This window comes from Populus nigra, chromosome 15 (genome assembly GCF_951802175.1).
Source record: "Populus nigra chromosome 15, ddPopNigr1.1, whole genome shotgun sequence".
Classification (NCBI taxonomy): Eukaryota; Viridiplantae; Streptophyta; class Magnoliopsida; order Malpighiales; family Salicaceae; genus Populus; species Populus nigra.
Genome location: NC_084866.1, coordinates 1,153,505 through 1,174,232, shown reverse-complemented (window position 1 = coordinate 1,174,232; position 20,728 = coordinate 1,153,505). Strand labels below are relative to the sequence as shown.

Sequence of the window (20,728 nt, the reverse complement as noted above, 5' to 3'; positions counted from 1 at the left end):
CAAAGCATCGTTTCTTTCGAAACAAAATACGTGTTGACCCTCCCGTCCCTCCCCTCCCTCCCCTCCCACTTAATAATAATATAAACACCAAATTTCCATACCAGAGACCAACACAAATCCACAACCTCTAGATCTATCACCTCATCCTCTCCATGGCGAGATCTCGATCTCGATCTCTGCTGTTAACGATCTGTACGATTCTCGCAATCCTAATCCATGGCGCGCACTCCTTCTACCTCCCTGGCGTCGCTCCTCAGGATTTCTTTAACGTCAGCTCTCTCTCTATCTCTCTTTCACTCTTACTATGATCTACAAGTTTTTGTTTCAGATCTCATTTTGCGCTTTATTTGTTTGATTTGTGCAAGGAGAATGTGTGATTTGTTAGGTTTCGCGTTGTTCTTTGCGTAGTTAAGTATGGCATTTGATTTTTAGATTCAGATAGTTACTTAGACGACTTGCTTAGAGATTTTTTCGAGTTTTGATTAGGTTTTGTTTGGTTAAGTGTTGTGTTTGGATTCAGTTACTGAAAATGTTTGATTTTATTAAGGTTAATTAAGGTGGTTTAGGGATTGATTAAGCTGCAATTTACGTTAATCTTTTTGGACGTTGCGGTTAGGAGGAGAAATGGACGTTTGGTTTTACTTGTTTGGCCATTTGGTTTTGACCGAGTGGATAAACAAATGAGAAGATGAGTTTGAGGTTAGGTATTGATTGCGTTAATCTTAATCAACATTATAATTTTTGCTAGCATATGGGAGCGTGAGATTTGTTGTTGCTTTATGTTATGTTATAGACATTGTGTTTCTTTCTTCGTTTTTGTTTTTCGTTTTTGGTTATATTAAAGAGTTGAAGATGCTATAGCGAATGGTTTGTGTAAGTTGAGTTGGAGTGTTACTTTGTGGCGATGGCTTCATATAGAGAAGTTAATGTTGAGTTTGCCAGTTTTTTAGTGTGAGAGCCGCCTATTTCTGACATCTGTTTCTGGGCTTGGGTTTATGTAATTAGGGAGCTTAAGTATTACTTTTTCCCCTTTCAATTGTTTTGCTTATGAATTTTGTTGCTCTTGTTGGTTGTGATTGTATGAGACAGTACAGGGATTACATTCTGACATCTTGCTGAACTAAGTAAGAATCAGTAAGAAATGTAGGAGACTTTAATTTTTATTTTTTCAGTTTATTTATTTGTTGTTTTTCCTCTGGTTGCAGGGTGCTGAGTTGACGGTGAAAGTGAACAAATTGACCTCTATAAAGACACAACTTCCATACTCATACTATACTCTTCCTTTCTGTACCCCATCCAAGATTGTAGACAGTGCAGAGAATCTTGGGGAAGTGCTCCGTGGTGACCGCATTGAAAATTCCCCCTACACGGTCAGTTTCATTATGCTGGATAGTTTATTCTAACTCTTACACGTACACTATTATTGCTGACCTTTTGAGTTGGAATTATTGCAGTTTAAAATGGGGGATGCAAAGATGTGCAATATTCTTTGCCGGAAAACACTTGATGCCAAAACCGCAAAGGCATTTAAAGAGAAGATTGATGATGAGTATCGGGTTAACATGTATGAAACACTCTCTTTAGGCATGCAGGCTAGCTACCAAATCTCATGAGAAATGTGAAGTTTGTTTTTCTGACTATTCTATCACTCATGTGACAGGATCCTTGATAACCTTCCTCTTGTTGTTCCCATCCAAAGGCCGGATCAGGAATCTCTCCCTGTTTATCAGCTTGGTTATCATGTTGGGCTCAAAGGCCAATACAGTGGGGTATGTTCATTATTGCACTTCAATTTCCCAGTACTTCTTAATGTGTTGGTTATTTCTGGTGCTCACGTTGTCTGGTTATGTGCAGAGCAAAGAAGAAAAGTATTTTATCCACAATCACCTGTCATTCATTGTCAAGTATCATAAAGATACGCAATCTGATTCTGCAAGGATTGTTGGATTTGAAGTAAAACCATTCAGGTCAGTAATTCAAGGGTCATATGATATTTTTAAAATGGTTGCTTCTTACCTGATTTCATGATTATATTACTTATTGTTTTTTTTTTTAATATACCAGTGTTAAACATGCATATGAAGGGAAGTGGAGTGATGAGAATCCTCGTTTAACAACTTGTGACCCCCACACAAGACATACTGTCGTTAATTCTAACACTCCCCAAGAAGTTGAAGACAAAGCTGAAATCATTTTCACATATGATGTTGAATTCCAGGTGAGATCTTGCACACGACTATACAGCTTACATTTAAGTTTTTATTTCTCTTTTGTTTTTCTTCTAAGATAGTCAGCTATCATTATCTGTTACATGATAAGCAGTTACAGAATCATCGGTTTTGATCCCTACATGCCTTGACAAACTATTATCCAGCGTCTCATTTGTTAATTTCTTTAATTACTGCTTTATTCATTTATCACATGGGCAGCAAACAGTGAAATATCGTACTTCCTCATGAGTGAGTTCGCACTCTTATATTTTTCTCTCGGTTCACCTCTCAGGATAGCGATGTGAAGTGGGCCTCCAGATGGGATGCCTATCTCTTAATGACTGATGACCAAATTCACTGGTTCTCAATTGTCAATTCATTGATGATTGTCCTCTTCCTCTCGGGGATGGTGGCTATGATCATGCTACGAACCCTTTACCGTGATATATCCAAGTACAATGAACTTGAGACCCAGGAAGAAGCTCAAGAAGAGACTGGATGGAAGCTTGTTCATGGAGATGTTTTCAGGCCCCCATCAAATTCGGACTTGTTGTGTGTCTATGTTGGAACTGGTGTTCAGTTTTTTGGAATGATCCTTGTTACCATGATTTTTGCGATTCTTGGATTCCTTTCCCCTTCAAACAGAGGTGGTCTTATGACAGCCATGCTCTTGCTTTGGGTTTTCATGGGCATTTTTGCTGGCTATGCCTCATCCCGGTTATATAAAATGTTCAAAGGATCAGAATGGAAGAAAATTGCTCTCAGGACTGCAGTCATGTTCCCAGGGATCGTCTCTGCCATTTTCTTTGTCTTGAATGCTCTCATCTGGGGCCAGAAATCATCTGGCGCTGTGCCATTTGGAACGATGTTTGCTCTGGTATTCTTATGGTTTGGAATTTCAGTTCCACTAGTGTTTGTTGGAAGTTATATTGGATCCAAGAAGCCAGCAATTGAGGACCCTGTGAAGACAAATAAAATACCAAGACAAATCCCAGAGCAAGCATGGTACATGAACCCAGCCTTCTCAATTCTAATAGGAGGAATTCTTCCATTTGGAGCTGTTTTCATCGAGCTGTTCTTCATTCTCACCTCGATCTGGCTGAATCAATTCTACTACATCTTTGGTTTCCTGTTCCTCGTTTTTGCAATCCTCATTGTCACTTGTGCTGAAATAACCATCGTGCTCTGCTACTTCCAGTTATGCAGTGAGGACTATCTCTGGTGGTGGAGATCTTACCTCACATCTGGTTCCTCAGCGCTGTACCTCTTCCTTTATGCCACATTCTACTTCTTCACAAAGCTTGAGATAACCAAGCTGGTTTCAGGGGCATTATACTTCGGTTACATGCTAATTGCATCGTACGCCTTCTTCGTACTAACCGGCACAATCGGATTCTATGCATGCTTCTGGTTCACAAGGCTCATCTATTCTTCAGTGAAAATTGATTAACTCAAGCAGACAGGGTAAGATTCAAAGTTAGTAGATAAAATTATGCTTTCAGATGTTAGCCAATTTGCACATTTTTGGATTCAGACTTCATGACTTTGATGTGATAGTTCTTTTATTCTATCTGTTTTAAGAATCACTGCCCTTTTAAATATATAGATTCTTGACCGAGCTTGTGATTCTTCCTCTTGATATTATCTTCAGAGTGTTTAACTAGCTAGCTAGCAAATATCTGTTCAGCACACCAAATTTTTTTAAAACTCTGCTGCAAAAACAAAAATGCACTTGGTAATGGATACAATTTATCGTGGCTATATTCGCCCTCGTGATGATGAAAAGAAAAGAAAAGAAAAGAAAAGAGGAGATTAGCAGAGAACAGAAAGCAACTAATCAGCATTTCAAATATAAACTACATCCCTCCCCAGACTACAAACAGAAGGAACAAACAATCACAACCTTCTACTCCCTAGGATGAGTGTCCTTAGGATCGGCAGCACCGGTAGCTACCTTGGCGACATCACTGGCGCTAGCTTCGGGTTTTTTCTTGGCATACAACACCATATACCCTATAGCAGCGGTGATCCCGAACCCAGTAACTGCCATAGTAGCTGGGCTGAAGGGCAGCTTGCGCCTCTGGTGCAAAACCTCACCTGGGTTGTTGTTCCCTGGTGGCCTCTTGGATCCTTCTGCACCTGTTCTTCTCACTTCTTCAGGACTCATCTTGTGGGTGACTGCGTTTTCCTCCCCGAGCTTCAATTCTCTTTCAAAATTTATCACCCAAGACATGTGCAACAATGGTTGCCACGTTTGACATGAAGGTTTAGTCCTTGAACACGTAGCAATTGCATGCAAGAGGCTCATAGCAACCGCGACAAGTGGAGTGGAGATGGCTTGTATTTGAATATGGGTATGTTAAGCTGGATACAAGCCCAGTCCAATTGATTGATGATTTGGGCTAGACAATCGAAACCAAGATATGGGCTTTAATAGTAATGGGCTGTCAAGGTAGGCCCGTTTTCATTGGCATCTTAAGCGGATTATTTGCCCCTGAATTAGCATGGTGGTCGTTTCGGATTTTACTTGATGAGGAAACATTCCTTGGCAAACAAATTTCAATTTTCCCTTAATAATAATAATAGAAGAACACTTCCTCCAAAATCTTCATCTTCTTCTTCTTCATCATCTCACCAGTAAACGGCTATGGCGGTAACATAGAACAGTATTATGGCAGCGGGCAGCGGGTGGAGAGAGAGAGAGAGAGAGAGAGAGAGAGTTTCTTCCATCAATTTTGCCAGGAGGAAACTGGCGGGGCTTTTCTGACGAGAGGCGGATATCAAAATCTTGGCCAAACAAGAAACCTGACAGATAGTTGATATTAAAATTTCACAGAAGTCTAGTTTTGCCTATAAGAAACACTCCATCAGATCTACACAAACCGTCCCTACAAAGTTTGGAGAGATTTCACAGACAAATCTTCATGTTTTCTAGATGCCGGCAACTCTTTGGGTGAGTTCGAATTAAATTTGATTCGGCAGTGTTTAAACATTTTCTTTCCATCTTATTTTTCAGCTTCAAATTATGGCTTGATGTTCCCTAAAGACAAACATAAATGGGGTGAAGTAAAGAGTGGACAGTTTAATGGGATAATAAAAGTAATATCTTAATGTGGCATTGTTACATTTATAATGCGTTACTAATTCAATATACAATAATGTAATTCAAAAACAAGAAATTAATACACGTATTTTTAGTAGCAATTTAAACAAATTTTTATTCAACAACAATTTTAATAAAGATTTTAACCAAGCATGTATTTTAATCCACCCAATCACGAATAAAATTAATTCTTTTAAATTTATTTATTTTTAAACTGTAATCATAAAAACTATCAAAATACTAAAAACACCCTAAACCTGGCTGACTTAGAGAGTGTTTGTTTTTGCGATAGAAACCGCGTTTTACAAAATTTTGATTTTTTTGTTTGAAATTAAATTTTTTAGTATTTTTGATCGTTTTTATGTGCTGATATCAAAAATAAATTTTAAAAAATAAAAGAATATTATTTTCATACATTTCTAAATAAAAAAGTACTTTAAAAAGTAACTACAATCAGACTCTCAAATATCCCATAAATAATTTATTGATCTTGAGTCTAGACCAAGCTATTATATTTTTTCTAAATTATTTTAAACTTGATCAAATTTAAGTAACTTGATAAATTAATCCATAATCTAGTTGACCCAATTAACACTAAGTCATCTCCATGATTTTTTTAAATTATTTTTATCAAAAGCAATCATTGTTTCAATTTTTTTAATCCACTGAAATAATATAGATTAATTTGACTTAATATGATGACCTGATCATTGACTGATGATTTGGTAACAGAGGCTTTTAACTAATTTGACAGCAACTATGCGAATTATATAAATGAATAAAATGCAATATCAAATCAACTGAGATATTAAAGAAATCATATTTTTATATAATATTTTTAGGTATTTATAATAAATCTTGTTCCAAATAAAAAGATATGGATTAATTGTGAGTTTTAAATGAATTTTAACAAGTGACTTGAAAGAATCTATAGCCAAATCTTTTATTTATTTATTATTCTAAAAAAGGCTACGAAAATAGAGAATAAACTTATTTATTATCTCTATCAACTCTCAAAGCTTGTACAATGAACTCCATTGAGCTCTATCCTTTGAGCATTCAATATTATTTTTCTTGGAGCAAAATACCACTAAAATAAAATTCAAATTACACCAAATTTGAATATATTTTTGTTTTTTTTTTTAAAAAAAGAGTTATATGGATAGATTTCCACTTCTTTTGACCGTTTAAGATTCTATCACCTTTTTTCAGTAACGGACAAAATGGCCCCACACTGTCCCAGGTTGCCCTCCATTAATTTCCTTCGCACCAACGGCTAGTTTTCATTTCCCCTTATAAATACAACAAAAAAGGCTTTTGCCTTCTGCAACTCGCAAGTTACAATTCTTTCCATAGCCTCTCTTCCAAAACTTGCAAAATCCTCACCTTTTTGCCCTCTTCCTCCAACTTTATAAGTTCTCAACATCCATGGCTTCCTTTCAAAGAGCTGTAGTGTTTTCTTTGGTGCTAATATCTTTGCTCTGGGGCTCGTCACAAGCTAAAGATTTGCTGGTTGGTGGCAAAACAGATGCATGGAAAATCCCATCTTCAGAATCTGATTCTCTTAACAAATGGGCTGGAAAAGCCCGTTTTGTCATTGGCGATTCTCTAGGTATATCTCTCGTTTTTTAATCTTAGTGTGTTGAAATATTATCTGGGTTTCAGTTACTTTAGTCTCATTGTCTAAAATAACTTCTTCTTTTTTTGACAGTGTGGAAGTACGATGGCCAGAAAGATTCAGTCTTGCAAGTGACTAAGGAGGCTTATGCTGCCTGCAACACTACAAACCCTATTGAGGAATACAAGGATGGAAACACCAAGGTGAAGCTTGACAAATCAGGGCCATTCTACTTCATCAGTGGAGCTGAGGGTCACTGTGAGAAAGGGCAGAAAATTGTTGTGGTGGTTCTGTCTCAAAAGCATAAGCAAGTAGGATACGTAGGATCTCCTGCTCCTTCTCCAGTTGAGTTTGTGGGTCCTGCTGTGGCTCGAACAAGCAGTGCTTCAAACTTGAAAGGTGGCTTATTGGTGGCTTTGGGTGTTTTGGTTCTGGGGTTGTTCTGATGTAAAGGTTCATTGTGCTGGGCTTGATTTGTTCATTCATTTGATTATAGCAATTCATTTATTCATACTTGGACCTTCCAATTTCTTAATAGAATGCCTACCTTTCTGAATTATTGATGAGTCCAATATATTGTCCTTGGGCATACTTTCTGCAAAAAAAGAAGAAACAAAAGCACTTCGAGTTCACGAGCTTCACCTTGCCCTCATTAAGGCGCAAGGATTAACTTTCTGTCAACAAAGGTCATATTTTTTCAGAACATCACCAAGGCCGTTGACAAAATAAGCAGGCTAAAAAATGACGGTCCTATGACGAATCACACGCCTCAAAAAAAAAACCAAAAAAAAAGCTTTGGATCACATGATGAGAGTTCAACACAACCACAACTCTCTCCCTAAATTTAAGAGAGATACTGACTGTACTTCCAAATCCAAAAATAACAAGCGGGGGTGCTCCTGAGGCTTTTCTAGCGGCGCCACCTTTTGACAATAACAGATTCATTCGCAAAATAGGCCAAAGTTTACAACTTGCTCGAGGCTGATGACAAACACTGGCAGATCTTGTCCGTGAAATCCTGTGAAGTGCAGGGGGGGAAATAGTTTTAGAACTGGGTTTTCATGAAGTTGTTATAATAGTATGTATCCATTGACTAGAGGAAATTTGAGTTTGGTTAATCAAACAACAGTGTGAGAACTGGAAAGATGCAGAAAGATTAGATTTTACCTTTCACATCTTTCTGCAACTTCGTTCAGCATTCACATCTATCTCTTTGCAACTATCTTAATTATATTTTAGATACTTCAACCACAGCTGCAAAGCTTTCTATTTCATGGGCTGTATGAGCCAAACAATGGTACATCACACAACCAACCACAACCAGCTTGTCTATTGCTTTCATATAAATTATAAATCATATACAAGTTAATAAGTCTTGAAAGACTTCGACATAGCATATTAACATGTTAAGATTTTATCTCGTTACGCAAAATTTGAGTTTTGTTTTCTTTTCTACTGTCACAGATTACACAGCATATTTCCATAGCTATCCAAATCTCAAATTTAAGATATTAACCATTCGTCGTTGTTTGGGACAAAAGCATTTGCAGTTCAACTGGTACTATTTTGTTAATTCAAACAAACAAACCTATCCAGTTACTTCAAACAAAAAGGTGACCTAGAAAGATTAACAGGAAAATCAGGAAGATCACACAATCAAGTTCAATCAAGATAGCCCACATATACCGACATTGACAGCTAAATGCAAACAACTTTCATACTTTTTCAAGAAAAGCAAGGTAAAATAATAGAATATGAAAGAAAAAAATGAAACTTTGAGGAAAAAGGAACCCTGTTATGGATAAAAAGCAATCTTACCATATACCAAGATATAGTAGGAAATCAGTCCACAGGATTGTCATCAGATGCCGAGTCAACTAGAGGTCCCTTGAAACCATCTGTGTTGCCACCAAAAAGCTCGCGGGCAGCTTTTTCAAGAAATTCTTGGGCAGCGGCTTTAACTGATTGTTTTTCGGATGTATCATATTTTCTCTTCTTGTGGGTGCTCCTCTCCACATACTTAATCTTCGACCCTTCTCCTCTACTGATATCCCTCATGCTTTTCCGTTGTTCTGCAAAAAGAAATGTTTAATATACGAAAATATGAGATCACAACGGGAAAAAAAAGTGGCAATGCAGAAAAGTGATTGACTACCTACCAGGGGTAAGGTCAGGCAACGAATGCCCGATGAAACGGGTTGCAGCCTGGTAATTTAAAGTAGTAGAACGCTGCGATGGTTCTTCAGGAACGAATTCAGACTCAATTAATCAATAAGAGATATGTGAAATGACTAGTATCAATAAGCTTGTTGCAGTTAAAAATTTAAACATGGCGAACAGCTTTCCATCTAGCGCTCATTGTAGTTTCAAAACTTAGACGTGGCACTTTTGATCTAACCAACCTCATCGCAGTTTAAGAACTTGAACACGCAACAACTTTCCATCTATGTCAATTGAATTTCACTAGTCATAGGCAATGACAGTTTGCGACTTGGCATGCATCAATTACAGTGTGATAAGAGGACAAAATAAGTACCTTTACTTATATTGATGAACTGCTCTAGTTTGTCTTGATACAAGCTCAACCTCTCCTAAGAATCACAAATCACCAAATTGCATATATCAGGTAAAACTCATGAACATCATCTTGAAGTCATAAGCTTTCTGTCAAATAAATTAATAAACCAACACAATGAAGAAGAACAAATAAAAACTCCATAAGAAAAAACCCACAGACTTTAACCTCAGAACCAAAAATAAACAAATCAGAGACATCATACAGTAACCCTATCCTGATCCAAAAACCAGAACCCATCAAATTAAACATCAAAACAAACCCAGATGCCTAAATTCAGAGATTTAAGGAAAAATTATCGGATACAAGAACACATACAAGCTCTGTCTTAATAGGATGCTCATCAGGGTGAATTCCAGTAGTTCTCAATCTCACTGAAAAAAATCATGAAATTAAACAAAAACAATCAAGAAATCACCAAAATCAACACCGGTCAAACTGAAACAAACTATATTATTGGTAAAAAAACTGGTCTTGATAGACTGTTCATATATACATACATGCAAAGATAGTAGAAGTAGCCTTTGCAAGCATAAAGAGAGATTGAGCCCTTTGAAGAGGAGGCATTTCATCAAGCACATCAGGGTTCGCAAGAGACAAGAATTCAAGCAAATGGGTCTCCACTAGTTTTAGATTTGCCAAGGTTCTTTCTACTGCTTCGATGGTTGATTCTGGTACTCCTCCACTAATACTGCTGCTGCTTTCCATCTTAGCTTCTCTTAGACAGCAAAGAAAGCAAGCTTTTTTACAAAGATTTCTCTGTGTGCCTCTTTTTGGTAAGGATTTTGAGGAGGATGTTGTGTTTGGTTTTTTTTTGGTGAGTTAATGTCCAGGGCTTCTGGGACGGAAGCTGAGAGGTCTATGGCGGCAGGCAGCTGACGTTCAGACTTCAGAGTGAAGAGTTCTGTTTGTGTTTGGTGTTTCACACGTCACTGCCTTTTTCTACTATCGTTTTCAGTTTCGGTCTCTCTCTCTCTCTCTCTCTCTCTCTCTCTCTCTCTCTATTACTTTCAAGTTAGAAAATAAAATATTTCTATTTATTATATTTTAATAATTTATCTTACAGCTTAATATTTTTTTACAATTATTTTAGTTATTTAAATTATTATATAATTACAACTCAATGCCTAGTAAAATAACTAATATTTCACTTTTTAACAAATAAATAATTCCAAATTCTTAAATATATTAAATATATTCACTTTTTAATACAATTTAGATGATTCATCTCAGCAAGTATAGTTTTATTATTTTTTTATTGATTTAAAGAAGAGAAAATCAACACTTGAATTATAAAAAACCTATTTTCAATTATTATAAACTTAAAATGTTTATTATTTTTATATCATAAATAGTACTATTTTATTATTTAAAACGTGTTTGGTATGTGTAAAAACTCTCTCGTTTATAAATAAAGATTACACTTTCTACTTGATTCGAACTTGAGAATTATTAATAAATAAATTGCAAATGATGCTAGTCAAATTATTGGAAATGATTCTAGATTTGATTTAACAATTCATGTATTAACAAAATAACTAAATGAAATGAGATTGATTTAATTATTGAATAGGTTAATATATTTTCTTAATTATTTTATAATATTTTTGTATTGCAACTTATTTATTGCAGGTATTTTAATTAAAGGTTATGAGTTTGAGAATTGAGACAGCCATTATTTTCTATCATGTTTAACATGCTATTTTTTTGTAATTTTTTTTTATAAAAATAGAAGAAATGTATACATAAAAAAAAAGTGATGAAACTATCGCGTCCAAAGTAATAATTACTTGCCCCTGACTTAATCATCTAAAATGAATTAAAACTAACAATATTAACAAAAGTTTGAGGTATTTATAATTAATTATATTTTTTATTCATGTATTGCTGGTAAATAAATAAAAAAATAATTCTATATTTATTGAATATATTAACACTTTTATTTCTTATGACTCATTAATATTATTGAACTTCTATTATTTTGTTTCAGATTTAAAAAATCAACACAACTCAATTCCGAAGAAGAATTCATTCAAAAAAATTGTATTTTTATATTTAGTGTGTGTTTGGTATTGCGGTGGCTGTTGTGGTTGTGGTTTGAAAAAAATAGTTTTATAAAAAGTGTTTTTAGTTGTGGTTGGTTTGGAAAAATATATGTTTGGTTAAAACTATGGTTGAAATTGAGGTTGAATAAAAAGTAGTTTATTGTGTTTGGTTAAAAATTATAGTTGAATTTGATATTATGATACATTTACCTAAAAGGACTTCATTCATAATATTAATAATTACAGACAATTTGCTCTTCTTCTTCCGTTTATGTTGATAAAGAGAAATGAATGAAACAATTGCAATTTAAACTTTCAAGAGTAAAAACAGTTGATTTATCAAAGGAAATACAAAGATCCGTTTGTCTAAAGATTGGTCCCTGCAATAAACATCACTTTCTACATCTACGTTTCACTACAAGGGACAGAGTAAGGCGTTGTTAGTGGACTGCACACCAACTGCTGTTTTGCTAGCTTTTCATTTTGACAAGAGACTCGCAGAAAGTCGTCACGGCCTTATAAGGTTCAGTCGAGGGATTGGAGGGGGGGGGCAGCCAGGAAGAGGATAAGCTGGTAATTTCTCATCTCTGTTATATCAGAAAAGCTGAACCCGTGGTTAAACTTGCAAAAAAGCAGTATTTTACTGCTTCTCCAAAATCACGGTCATGCCTCATTTTACTGGTGGGACCCGCGTTTTAAATTTTTGTAACATGTCGTAACCAAACATATGCATCAGTGTGTTTTTAAAAAACACAAACGCTACCGCTTAATCACAAATTAAAACCTAACAGTAATAGAAAAATACCACTATACATACCAAATTCTCAAATAAATATATTGTGGTATACCAATTTTTTTAGTGCAAATTACAATAACAAATACAAATACAAAGATAGAAGTTTCTGTCATCTTTTCAGTTATGGGCAATTTGTCCCTACAATCCTCATTAGACTTAGGATATACTAGTTGAATGCCTGTGCTAGTAGGTGGGTTTATTTTTTATTTTTATAAAAAATACTGTAAAAATTTATAATATAAAAAATAATTTTTTTAATATTAACAATATTTTTTAAAAAATTTATTAATTATTTTATTAATAATATTAATTATAATAAAAATAAAAATATTTATAACACAAATGATAATATTTTTAATATTCATACTAATAATTATAATAAAAATAATTATATTTATCACATAAATAATTATATTAAAAATTACAAGGATGATTATAACACAAATAATAATATTTTTTATATCAATACTTTGAATTATAATAAAAATAATAATATTTATAACACAAATAATAATATTTTTAATATGAATACTTTGAATTATAAAAAAATTAATAATATTTATAACACATATTATTATATTAAAAAAATCAACGTGGGGTTGAACATGAATGCGTTCAAATCCAAATTTAGATAAATACAATTATTTGCAGCCCAAATATAAAGTTGGGTATGAACGCGTCCGATCCGATCATATTTCTTTCAAGTTATCAACAACCCAAACCTATTGCTCAGGAATTCACCGTCTCTTGTAAATATGCAATTGCTTCAAATAATTATTCTGTTTCAGTTACCATCTTCAAGTAGTTCTCCACTTTCTTTTGAATCTCTTATGTTAAACTATCCTATAAAATTTTCAATTATTCATAACATTTTATTTATTTTGGTTTTGATTATATATTCATTCAATTCTTCATTAATTGAAGTTAAATTAGCTATTTATTCTAACTGTGTTGGTAATGACATATTGAATCTCTTATATTAAACCCTCCTATGAGATTTTCATTAGATTCTATTCCACTTTTTTTTTTCTTGTAATTTTTCATTGGTTTGGGTTTTTTAATTTATTTTCTAAGTTCTTTTTATTTTTTAGATAATATTGATCCTATCAATCGATATATAAATTTGCGACATATGTTACATAATTTAATGGAAAGGTATAAATCTTATTGGAAATATATATATATATAGTAGAATAGTAAAATTTATATAAAAAAAATATTATATAAGATCAGAACACATTAAATTCTTGCTCTTATATCTTTGGGTGCAAACAAGACATGGAAATCCAGCTTGGTGCAGAAGACGAAGACAAAAAAACCAAAAATCTGGCAGAGGAAGAGATGTTTGTTGCATATGATTTTTATTCACTACGTCGATATGATTTTTGTTCTTATAAATGCATCCATCGTGCTAAAACACAACTTACTTATATAAATTTTTTAAAAAAAGTAAATTAAAGATAAACTAGAATAATCTCTTTGAGATATTATAAAATTATAGAAACAATCATCACCGGACATAAGATGTTTAAGTGTATTTCTATCAACTGTTTTATAAACAACAGAAATCAATTGCTCATAACTTAACCATCTAAAATGAATTAAAATTGACGATATAAAAAAAGCTTGAGGTATTTATAATCAACTATATATTTTATTCATGTATTGATGGTCGGTAAAAAGTATATAATTGTATGTGAGGAACATTGAATACAAATGCACTCCTATTGAGTTCTTCTCTTGCGACTACGACGAGGCTTTGAAGGTGATGAAACTACTCGAAGACAATGATCATAAACCTTTTGAGTCCGTTCAAAAAACTCTGGCACGGTCAATATAAAATCCGGTGTAGTGGCAACAAACAACCCTAGAGCATGGTAGCAAAATTTTGAAAACTTGGTGACTTCAGGACAACACTTGTTAGGAATACGTTTTTTCTTGAATATTGCTGCCAAGGTTGCGTTACTACAAGATGAAAATTTTGTTGCTAGAGGCTTTTCACATCGATCCAAAACCTTAAAATATCCCGGAACTGGTTCGGGATACTTTGACGGGTTCCAAAAAGCATTTGTATGTGTTGGAGAATTTAACATTACTCCAATTGCGAAGAGCGTGGCTATAAAAATAAAAAGGTTATTTGCAGCTGCCATGACAATGGATGTCAGATGTGGATAAATGTTTTAAAGATATTTTTAAAAATGAGGATTGTGCAAGGTTAATATATAGACCTAGAGAGGAGGTAAGAATTTTCAATGATTCATAACATTTTTTCAGTTTTTATTCATTTAATTATTCATTAAATGAAGTTAAAATATATATTTATTCAATGTGAGTTAGTAACAACATATCATTATTGAATCTCGTAAGTTAACTCCCCTATAAAACTTTGGTTAGATGTTCATTCACTTTATTTTACTTGCTAATAAATTTTTATAGGTTCGGATTTCTTAATTTATTTTTTAATTTTTTTATGTCTTTTTATTTTTCAAATAATATTGATCTTATTAGTCAACATCCAGATTTTGAGCATGTGTCTCGTAATGGAAATATTATCAAAATAGACAATAGAATGATAAAATAAATAAATAAATAAATAAAAATTATATAAGACAAAATCCAGGAGAAGAAAGAAAAATTATTAAGGGTATTGGGGTAAAAGGTGCCAATAACCTTTAATATGTAAAGGAAATTCTAAATTTGCAGCCATGGCTACGACGAATAGAACAATGTTTGGAATAATTTATTTTGCATGGTAAAACAATAATGTGTTTTGGTTTATTAGATATAATAGAGTTATTTATCAATTTTTTTAAGTTGAAACACGTTTATAATATATCATAGAATTTATAATGAAGAAAAATAAACATGTTTTATATTTATTTTATCATGTTCAATCTTTTTATATTATATGAAAAAGGGATTAGTTTATAATATTATACAAATGTGAAAGTTTAAGACTAGCTTGTTTATATATTTACTAAACAATTCAAACAAGTCAATCTCGAGACTATCCAATGATTGAGCCTAACAAATGTAAATAATTCATAAACATGAGTCTATTGCTAACAGCGGCACCCTATTAATATTGTGTTAAATAATTCTAAGAAGACACCTATTAGCAACACTCTACTAATTGTGCTCTCAATATTATTAGAAAGGATTGCTATGGAGGGGTGCCCCAACCATTATAACAAAAATAAAAATTTACTGTCTTTATGGATTCATGGTATGAACATTCTTATTTATTATGACTCATTACTATTATTTAACTTCTATTATTTTTTTCTAGGACTAGACAATCAACACAATTTAGCTCTATGGACTTCTCAATAACAGTAATTACACCAAAGCATACATTTTTATGTTTACCCATAAAATCACAACAAGACCCCAATCTAAAAGTAGTCTAACAAAAAAAGCTTATGGCCAGGTTAAATACTTACATAAATATATTGTGATGTGATTGCATAAGGCCAGATTCAATCTTAGCCAATTAGCATGCCAACTTTCTCGGTGCAAATTACAAACACAAATATAAAAGTACAAGTTTTCAAAACCAATTTTAAATGTGGCCAATTTAAATCTACAATCCTCACTGGACATAAGGTATTTAAGTGTATTCCTATCAACAACTGTCTTATAAACAATAGAAACCAATTGACGATATAAATGTATTAATAACTTAACCATCTAAAATGAATTAAAATTGACGATATAAAAAAAGCTTGAGATATTTATAATTAACTATATATTTTATTCATGTGTTGATGGTCGGTAAAAAATGCATAATTGTATGTGAGGAACATTGAATACAAATGCATCCCTATTGAGTTCTTCTCTTACGACTACGACGAGGCTTCGAAGGTGATGGAACTACTCGAAGACAATGATCATAAACCTTTTGAGTCCGTTCAAAAAACTCTGGCACAGTCAATATAAAATCCGGTGTAGTGGCAACAAACAACCCTAGAGCATGGTAGCAAAATTTTGAAAACTTGGTGACTTCAGGACAACACTTGTTAGGAATACGTTTTTTCTTAAATATTGCTGCCAAGGTTGCATTACTACAAGATGGAAATTTTGTTGCTAGAGGCTTTTCACATCGATCCAAAACCTTAAAATATCCCGGAACTGGTTCGGGATACTTTGACGGGTTCCAAAAAGCATTTGTGTGTGTTGGAGAATTTAGCATTACTCCAACTGCGAAGAGCGTGGCCATAAAAATAAAAAGGTTATTTGCGGCTGCCATGACAATGGATGTCATATGTGGGAAAATATTTTAAAGATATTTTTAAAAATAAGGATTATGCAAGGTTAATATATAGACCTAGAGAGGAGGTAAGAATTTTCAATAATTCATAATATTTTTTCAGTTTTTATTCATTTAATTATTCATTAAATGAAGTTAAAGTATATATTTATTCAATGTGATTTAGTAACAACACATCGTTATTAAATCTTTTAAGTTAGCTCTCCTACAAAAAAATGGTTAGATGTTAATTCACTTTATTTTACTTGCTAATAAATTTTTATAGGTTCGGGTTTCCTAATTTATTTTTATATATTTATGTATTTTTATTTTTCATATAATATTAATCTTATTAGTCAATATACAAATTTTTAAAACATGTCAAATGATTAACGTAATTTAAAGGAAAGGTAGAAATCTTATTGGAATATATAATAGAATAGAAAAGTATATAAAAAGTATCATGTAAAGGCAAAATCTATAAGAAAATAACAATGATGGTACATGGGCAAAAAGTATCAACAACCTTTAATATGTGAAGAAAACTTCAGATTTGCAGTCATGGTTACTATGAGTACAACCAACGAAACAATATGCTAACACATTAAGTTTTTTGCATATGATTCATACATCTTTGAGCAAGTTATTGTTATTCATACATCTTTGAGAGCACTAAACCAGCTCGAAACCAAAAATGTAGACCAAAAACCTAAATTCAAGGAAAGGAAGAGATGTTTTTTGCATATGATTCCCTCCCTAAGTATATATAATTTTTATATATATATAGATACATCATACAAACACAACTTACCTATATAAAATCTAACAAGAAAAAAATTAAAGATGAACTAGAATAATCTCTATGAGATATTATAAAATTATAGAAACAATTCGAAAGACTAATTTCTATTTAAAAAGAAGTTAAAATAAAAATTTAAAAATAAGATAGAGGATATTAATTAAAAAGTAAACTTAAACTAAAAAAGAGGTCATGTGTTGCTTGGCTTAGTAGGTCAAGCTCACACACTAGCTCTGAAAAAAAATCCAAGTGTGCTTGAGACTTGAAGTCCAAGGCAACACTTCCTTTTCATGCAATAAAAGTAAGAAAAGGGTTCAAAGGTAATTAGATGACCAGTAAAAGTGTAGTTTAACTTTAAAAAAAAATTAAATTGATATTTTTTTGTTAATATTAAGATGAAGACATATTAGATCAACTCAAGCTTTACGACTTAACTTGCAAAATTGACGACTCGGATCATGAACTCTAATAGGTTTTAAGAAAAAATAAAACTATCTTTTATTTAATGATATAATAACAAAAATAAATGTTTGTCAAAATTAAGTACCAACCAAATATCAGAATGTTTGTTTGAGAGTAAGATAACCTTGTAAAAAGAAAATTAAAACAAATTATGATGATCAATTCAAAATTAATAAAATATTAAAGGTTAGAATTGGAAGAAAGAAATTGAAAGGTAGAATTGTTTTTTAAAAAAAGAAAAAAAGTTTGAGAAAAAAATTGTGAAGCACCTTAATGCATTTTAATTTTTTCAGTAAAGTGAACAATAAGGGTATTGATGTCAATAATTGAGTTGTCAAAGATGGCAAACCACTTGCTCCCGATTTCAAGTTCTCTTTTAAATATGTTAATTACTTCAAATACCCTCTCAGTTACCATGTATATGCTACGGGCCAACATACTTGCTTTGCACTAAATAAGATTTCTTCCTTTCCAACCATTTAGATGGTGACTCAATGGTAAGAATTTGATATTAAGAGATTTGCTTCCTCTGTAGTTGCTCATATGATGACCATTGAAGGTTTACATGGTCGTTAACTTCAGAGCCTATGGAATTAGTCGAGGTGCACGCAAGCTGGCCTGGACACCCACGTTAAACTAAAAAAAAAAGATTTCTTCCTTTCCATTAAATTATATTAAGTTATATATACTTAAATTATATTAAGTTACCATGTATATGCTAATTCACTTTAAATATAATATAGGTTAAAAATCCATGTATTGACAGATAAGATCAATATTATTATAAAAATAAAAATACTTAAAAACATAAAACTAAACACAATAAAAAATTATTTAATAAATAAATAAAGTGAATTAACATCTTAACAAAATTTATAGGATAACATAAGAGATTTAGTAGTAGAATGACATTACTAACTTATAATAAATTTCTATTTTAACTTTAATTAATGAAAAATGAAATGAATATAAGATCTAATTAAGTAATTAAAACTCAAAAAATATTATGAATCATTGAAAATCCATACCTCATCTCTAGTTTTATAAATTAACCTTACCTAATCCTCATTTTATTCCATTAAAAAATATTTTTAAGAAATTTATCTATATTTGACATTCATTATAATGATAGCAAGAAATAACCTTTTCAATTGTTGATAGGAATATGTTTAAATATCTTAGGTGTAATGAGGGTTATAGAGTTAAATATCTTAGATTATTTCTAATAAACTAAAACATTGCAAAAGAAATTGTAGCAAACATTTTTTGACAAATACTCATTTAATTGTTCACACTATTATTCATAGCCTTTTTTTTTAATCTTTTAGGTCCCCAATTTGTTTTTCGATTTGATTATGATACTTTATTTATTTCAATTTTTTCCTCACAAGTTACATTAGCATAGTTTTATATGTTGAGATTTTCTTAAATTTGCATTCCCTCTTTTATGGAAATTACCAAAGAATATTATGATGTTATAGTAAAAAACAAAATAATTACATAAATGATGTATCATCTACTCTTTTTTCTTTGAAAAAAAAAAAACAAAACTAGAAGTATTGCCTTGGGCTTCTAGTATGAGGCACACATGGGCATTGTTTTTAGGCCATGCTTGCAAGCGTGGCTTACCAATCTCAATAACACATGATTTTTTTATTTACTTATTTTTTAAAATTAGTTTTTAATTAATATCCTCTTTTTTATTTTTAAATTTTTTAGTTAAATGTTTTTTAAAAAATATCAATTAATCTTTTAGATTGTTTCTATAATTTCATAATATCTCAAAGTGAATATTGTAATTTATCTTTAAATTCCTTTTCCATTAAATTTTAGATATGGAAGTTGTATTTTCATGATGTATTTATAAGAAAAAAACTATATTTACTTAGTGGGAAAAAAAATCATATGCAACAAACATCTCTTCCTATGCCTGAATATTTGTTTTTGGTCTTCATCACTCGCATTGAGTTGGGTTTCCATGTCTTCTATTGCACTCAAAGATATATATCAATAACAATATCCTTCTATATAATAGCAATAATTATGTGTAGTATATCATTTTCTTTATTGTATCCATAATAACCATGGCTGTAAATCTAGGGTTCTTCACATATTATCAAAAATTTGTATATTGACTGATAAGATCATTATCGCCTGAAAAATAAAAATACACATGAATAAACAAAGATAAATTAAGAAACCTAAAACAATTAAAGTTTATTAAAAATTGCCAAAACAATCTCCTGGTTTCCTGCAATATTTTAGCTATAAAATCCAGTATGAAGAAAACCAGCCCCTAGATAATTTCTTTTGAGCATGAAAAAAAAAGGGTTATGCTAAATAAAAATTTAGATTTTCAAAAGCCTAAAGGCTCCTTCTCCTCCCAATTTCCAGAGAACTTCGACTGTTTAGAATTAGAAATTTATATGCTAAGCATAATTAATTAGAAGATAACTTTTTTTTTTGGATTCGAGGAAACCCCATTTCTCGGAAAGCGTACTTTGTTGGCTCAGGTGAGTGAATAAAATTCCAGCTGTCCCAGACTCTTACAAGAGGTGCACGCCCTGACTCGAACTCGAGACCTGCTATACAGATCTCAAGCCCTTTGCCATCACGCTACGCCCCTTGAAAACTAATTAGAAGATCACCTACAAGCCTAAACCCTCTTCAAAGAATTGCTGTCCTGTTGCATGAACCCTATTGCCATAGGTATGGAATTTAATTGTTAATCAATGATAAAATCCCATTAGATTTCACTTCTGGTCTTTTTACGGGTATCTTAAAATGGGATTATGGGCTGTAGAATGTTAAAAAGCACAATTAGCAAGGACGGAATGAGCAAAAGGAAAACGATTATTTGTGAGGATGTGC

At 32.2% G+C, this 20,728-nt stretch overlaps 4 protein-coding genes across 5 annotated transcripts; 2 read left to right on the top strand and 2 right to left on the bottom strand.

Annotated features, from left to right (window-relative positions):
- Positions 1-3,828, top strand: LOC133673959 (transmembrane 9 superfamily member 8). The gene is made up of 7 exons (XM_062094907.1): positions 1-269; positions 1,206-1,370; positions 1,455-1,564; positions 1,661-1,769; positions 1,855-1,967; positions 2,065-2,218; positions 2,503-3,828. Exons 1-7 carry the CDS (start codon positions 153-155, stop codon positions 3,658-3,660), a joined length of 1,926 nt encoding a protein of 641 aa, XP_061950891.1. The 5' UTR covers positions 1-152; the 3' UTR covers positions 3,661-3,828.
- Positions 3,829-4,116: 288 nt separating this feature from the next.
- On the bottom strand, positions 4,117-4,835 carry LOC133674649 (uncharacterized). The gene has a single exon (XM_062095864.1). The coding sequence runs from the start codon at positions 4,516-4,518 to the stop codon at positions 4,117-4,119; it is 402 nt and encodes a 133-aa protein (XP_061951848.1). The 5' UTR covers positions 4,519-4,835.
- Positions 4,836-6,624: 1,789 nt separating this feature from the next.
- LOC133673861 (early nodulin-like protein 15) lies at positions 6,625-7,490 on the top strand. Its single transcript, XM_062094777.1, has 2 exons — positions 6,625-6,925; positions 7,025-7,490. The coding sequence occupies exons 1-2, from the start codon at positions 6,742-6,744 to the stop codon at positions 7,375-7,377; spliced, it is 537 nt and encodes a 178-aa protein (XP_061950761.1). The 5' UTR covers positions 6,625-6,741; the 3' UTR covers positions 7,378-7,490.
- A 15-nt stretch (positions 7,491-7,505) lies between these two features.
- Positions 7,506-10,464, bottom strand: LOC133673860 (uncharacterized). Of its 2 annotated transcripts, XM_062094775.1 has the most exons (6): positions 10,007-10,459; positions 9,825-9,880; positions 9,468-9,522; positions 9,091-9,171; positions 8,750-9,003; positions 7,560-7,949 (listed from the first exon to the last, which is right to left on the bottom strand). In XM_062094775.1, the coding sequence occupies exons 1-5, from the start codon at positions 10,212-10,214 to the stop codon at positions 8,774-8,776; spliced, it is 630 nt and encodes a 209-aa protein (XP_061950759.1). In that variant the 5' UTR covers positions 10,215-10,459; the 3' UTR covers positions 7,560-7,949; positions 8,750-8,773. The 2 variants fall into 2 exon arrangements, with proteins under 2 accessions (XP_061950760.1, XP_061950759.1); XM_062094776.1 differs by lacking the exon at positions 9,091-9,171 and having other exon boundaries at positions 7,506-7,949; positions 10,007-10,464.
- Between the last annotated feature and the right edge of the window lie 10,264 nt (positions 10,465-20,728).

Coding starts and splice junctions, on each gene's coding strand:
- LOC133673959 (XM_062094907.1), top strand. CDS start 153: ATGGCGAGATCTCGATCTCGATCTCTGCTGTTAACGATCTGTACGATT. Junction 1,565..1,660: donor GATGAGTATCGGGTTAACAT/GTATGAAACACT, acceptor CTCATGTGACAG/GATCCTTGATAACCTTCCTC. Junction 1,770..1,854: donor TCAAAGGCCAATACAGTGGG/GTATGTTCATTA, acceptor GGTTATGTGCAG/AGCAAAGAAGAAAAGTATTT.
- LOC133674649 (XM_062095864.1), bottom strand. CDS start 4,518: ATGAGCCTCTTGCATGCAATTGCTACGTGTTCAAGGACTAAACCTTCA.
- LOC133673861 (XM_062094777.1), top strand. CDS start 6,742: ATGGCTTCCTTTCAAAGAGCTGTAGTGTTTTCTTTGGTGCTAATATCT. Junction 6,926..7,024: donor TGTCATTGGCGATTCTCTAG/GTATATCTCTCG, acceptor TTTTTTTGACAG/TGTGGAAGTACGATGGCCAG.
- LOC133673860 (XM_062094775.1), bottom strand. CDS start 10,214: ATGGAAAGCAGCAGCAGTATTAGTGGAGGAGTACCAGAATCAACCATC. Junction 9,523..9,824: donor ATCCTATTAAGACAGAGCTT/GTATGTGTTCTT, acceptor TGTGATTCTTAG/GAGAGGTTGAGCTTGTATCA. Junction 9,004..9,090: donor GTTGCCTGACCTTACCCCTG/GTAGGTAGTCAA, acceptor TTCTTTTTGCAG/AACAACGGAAAAGCATGAGG.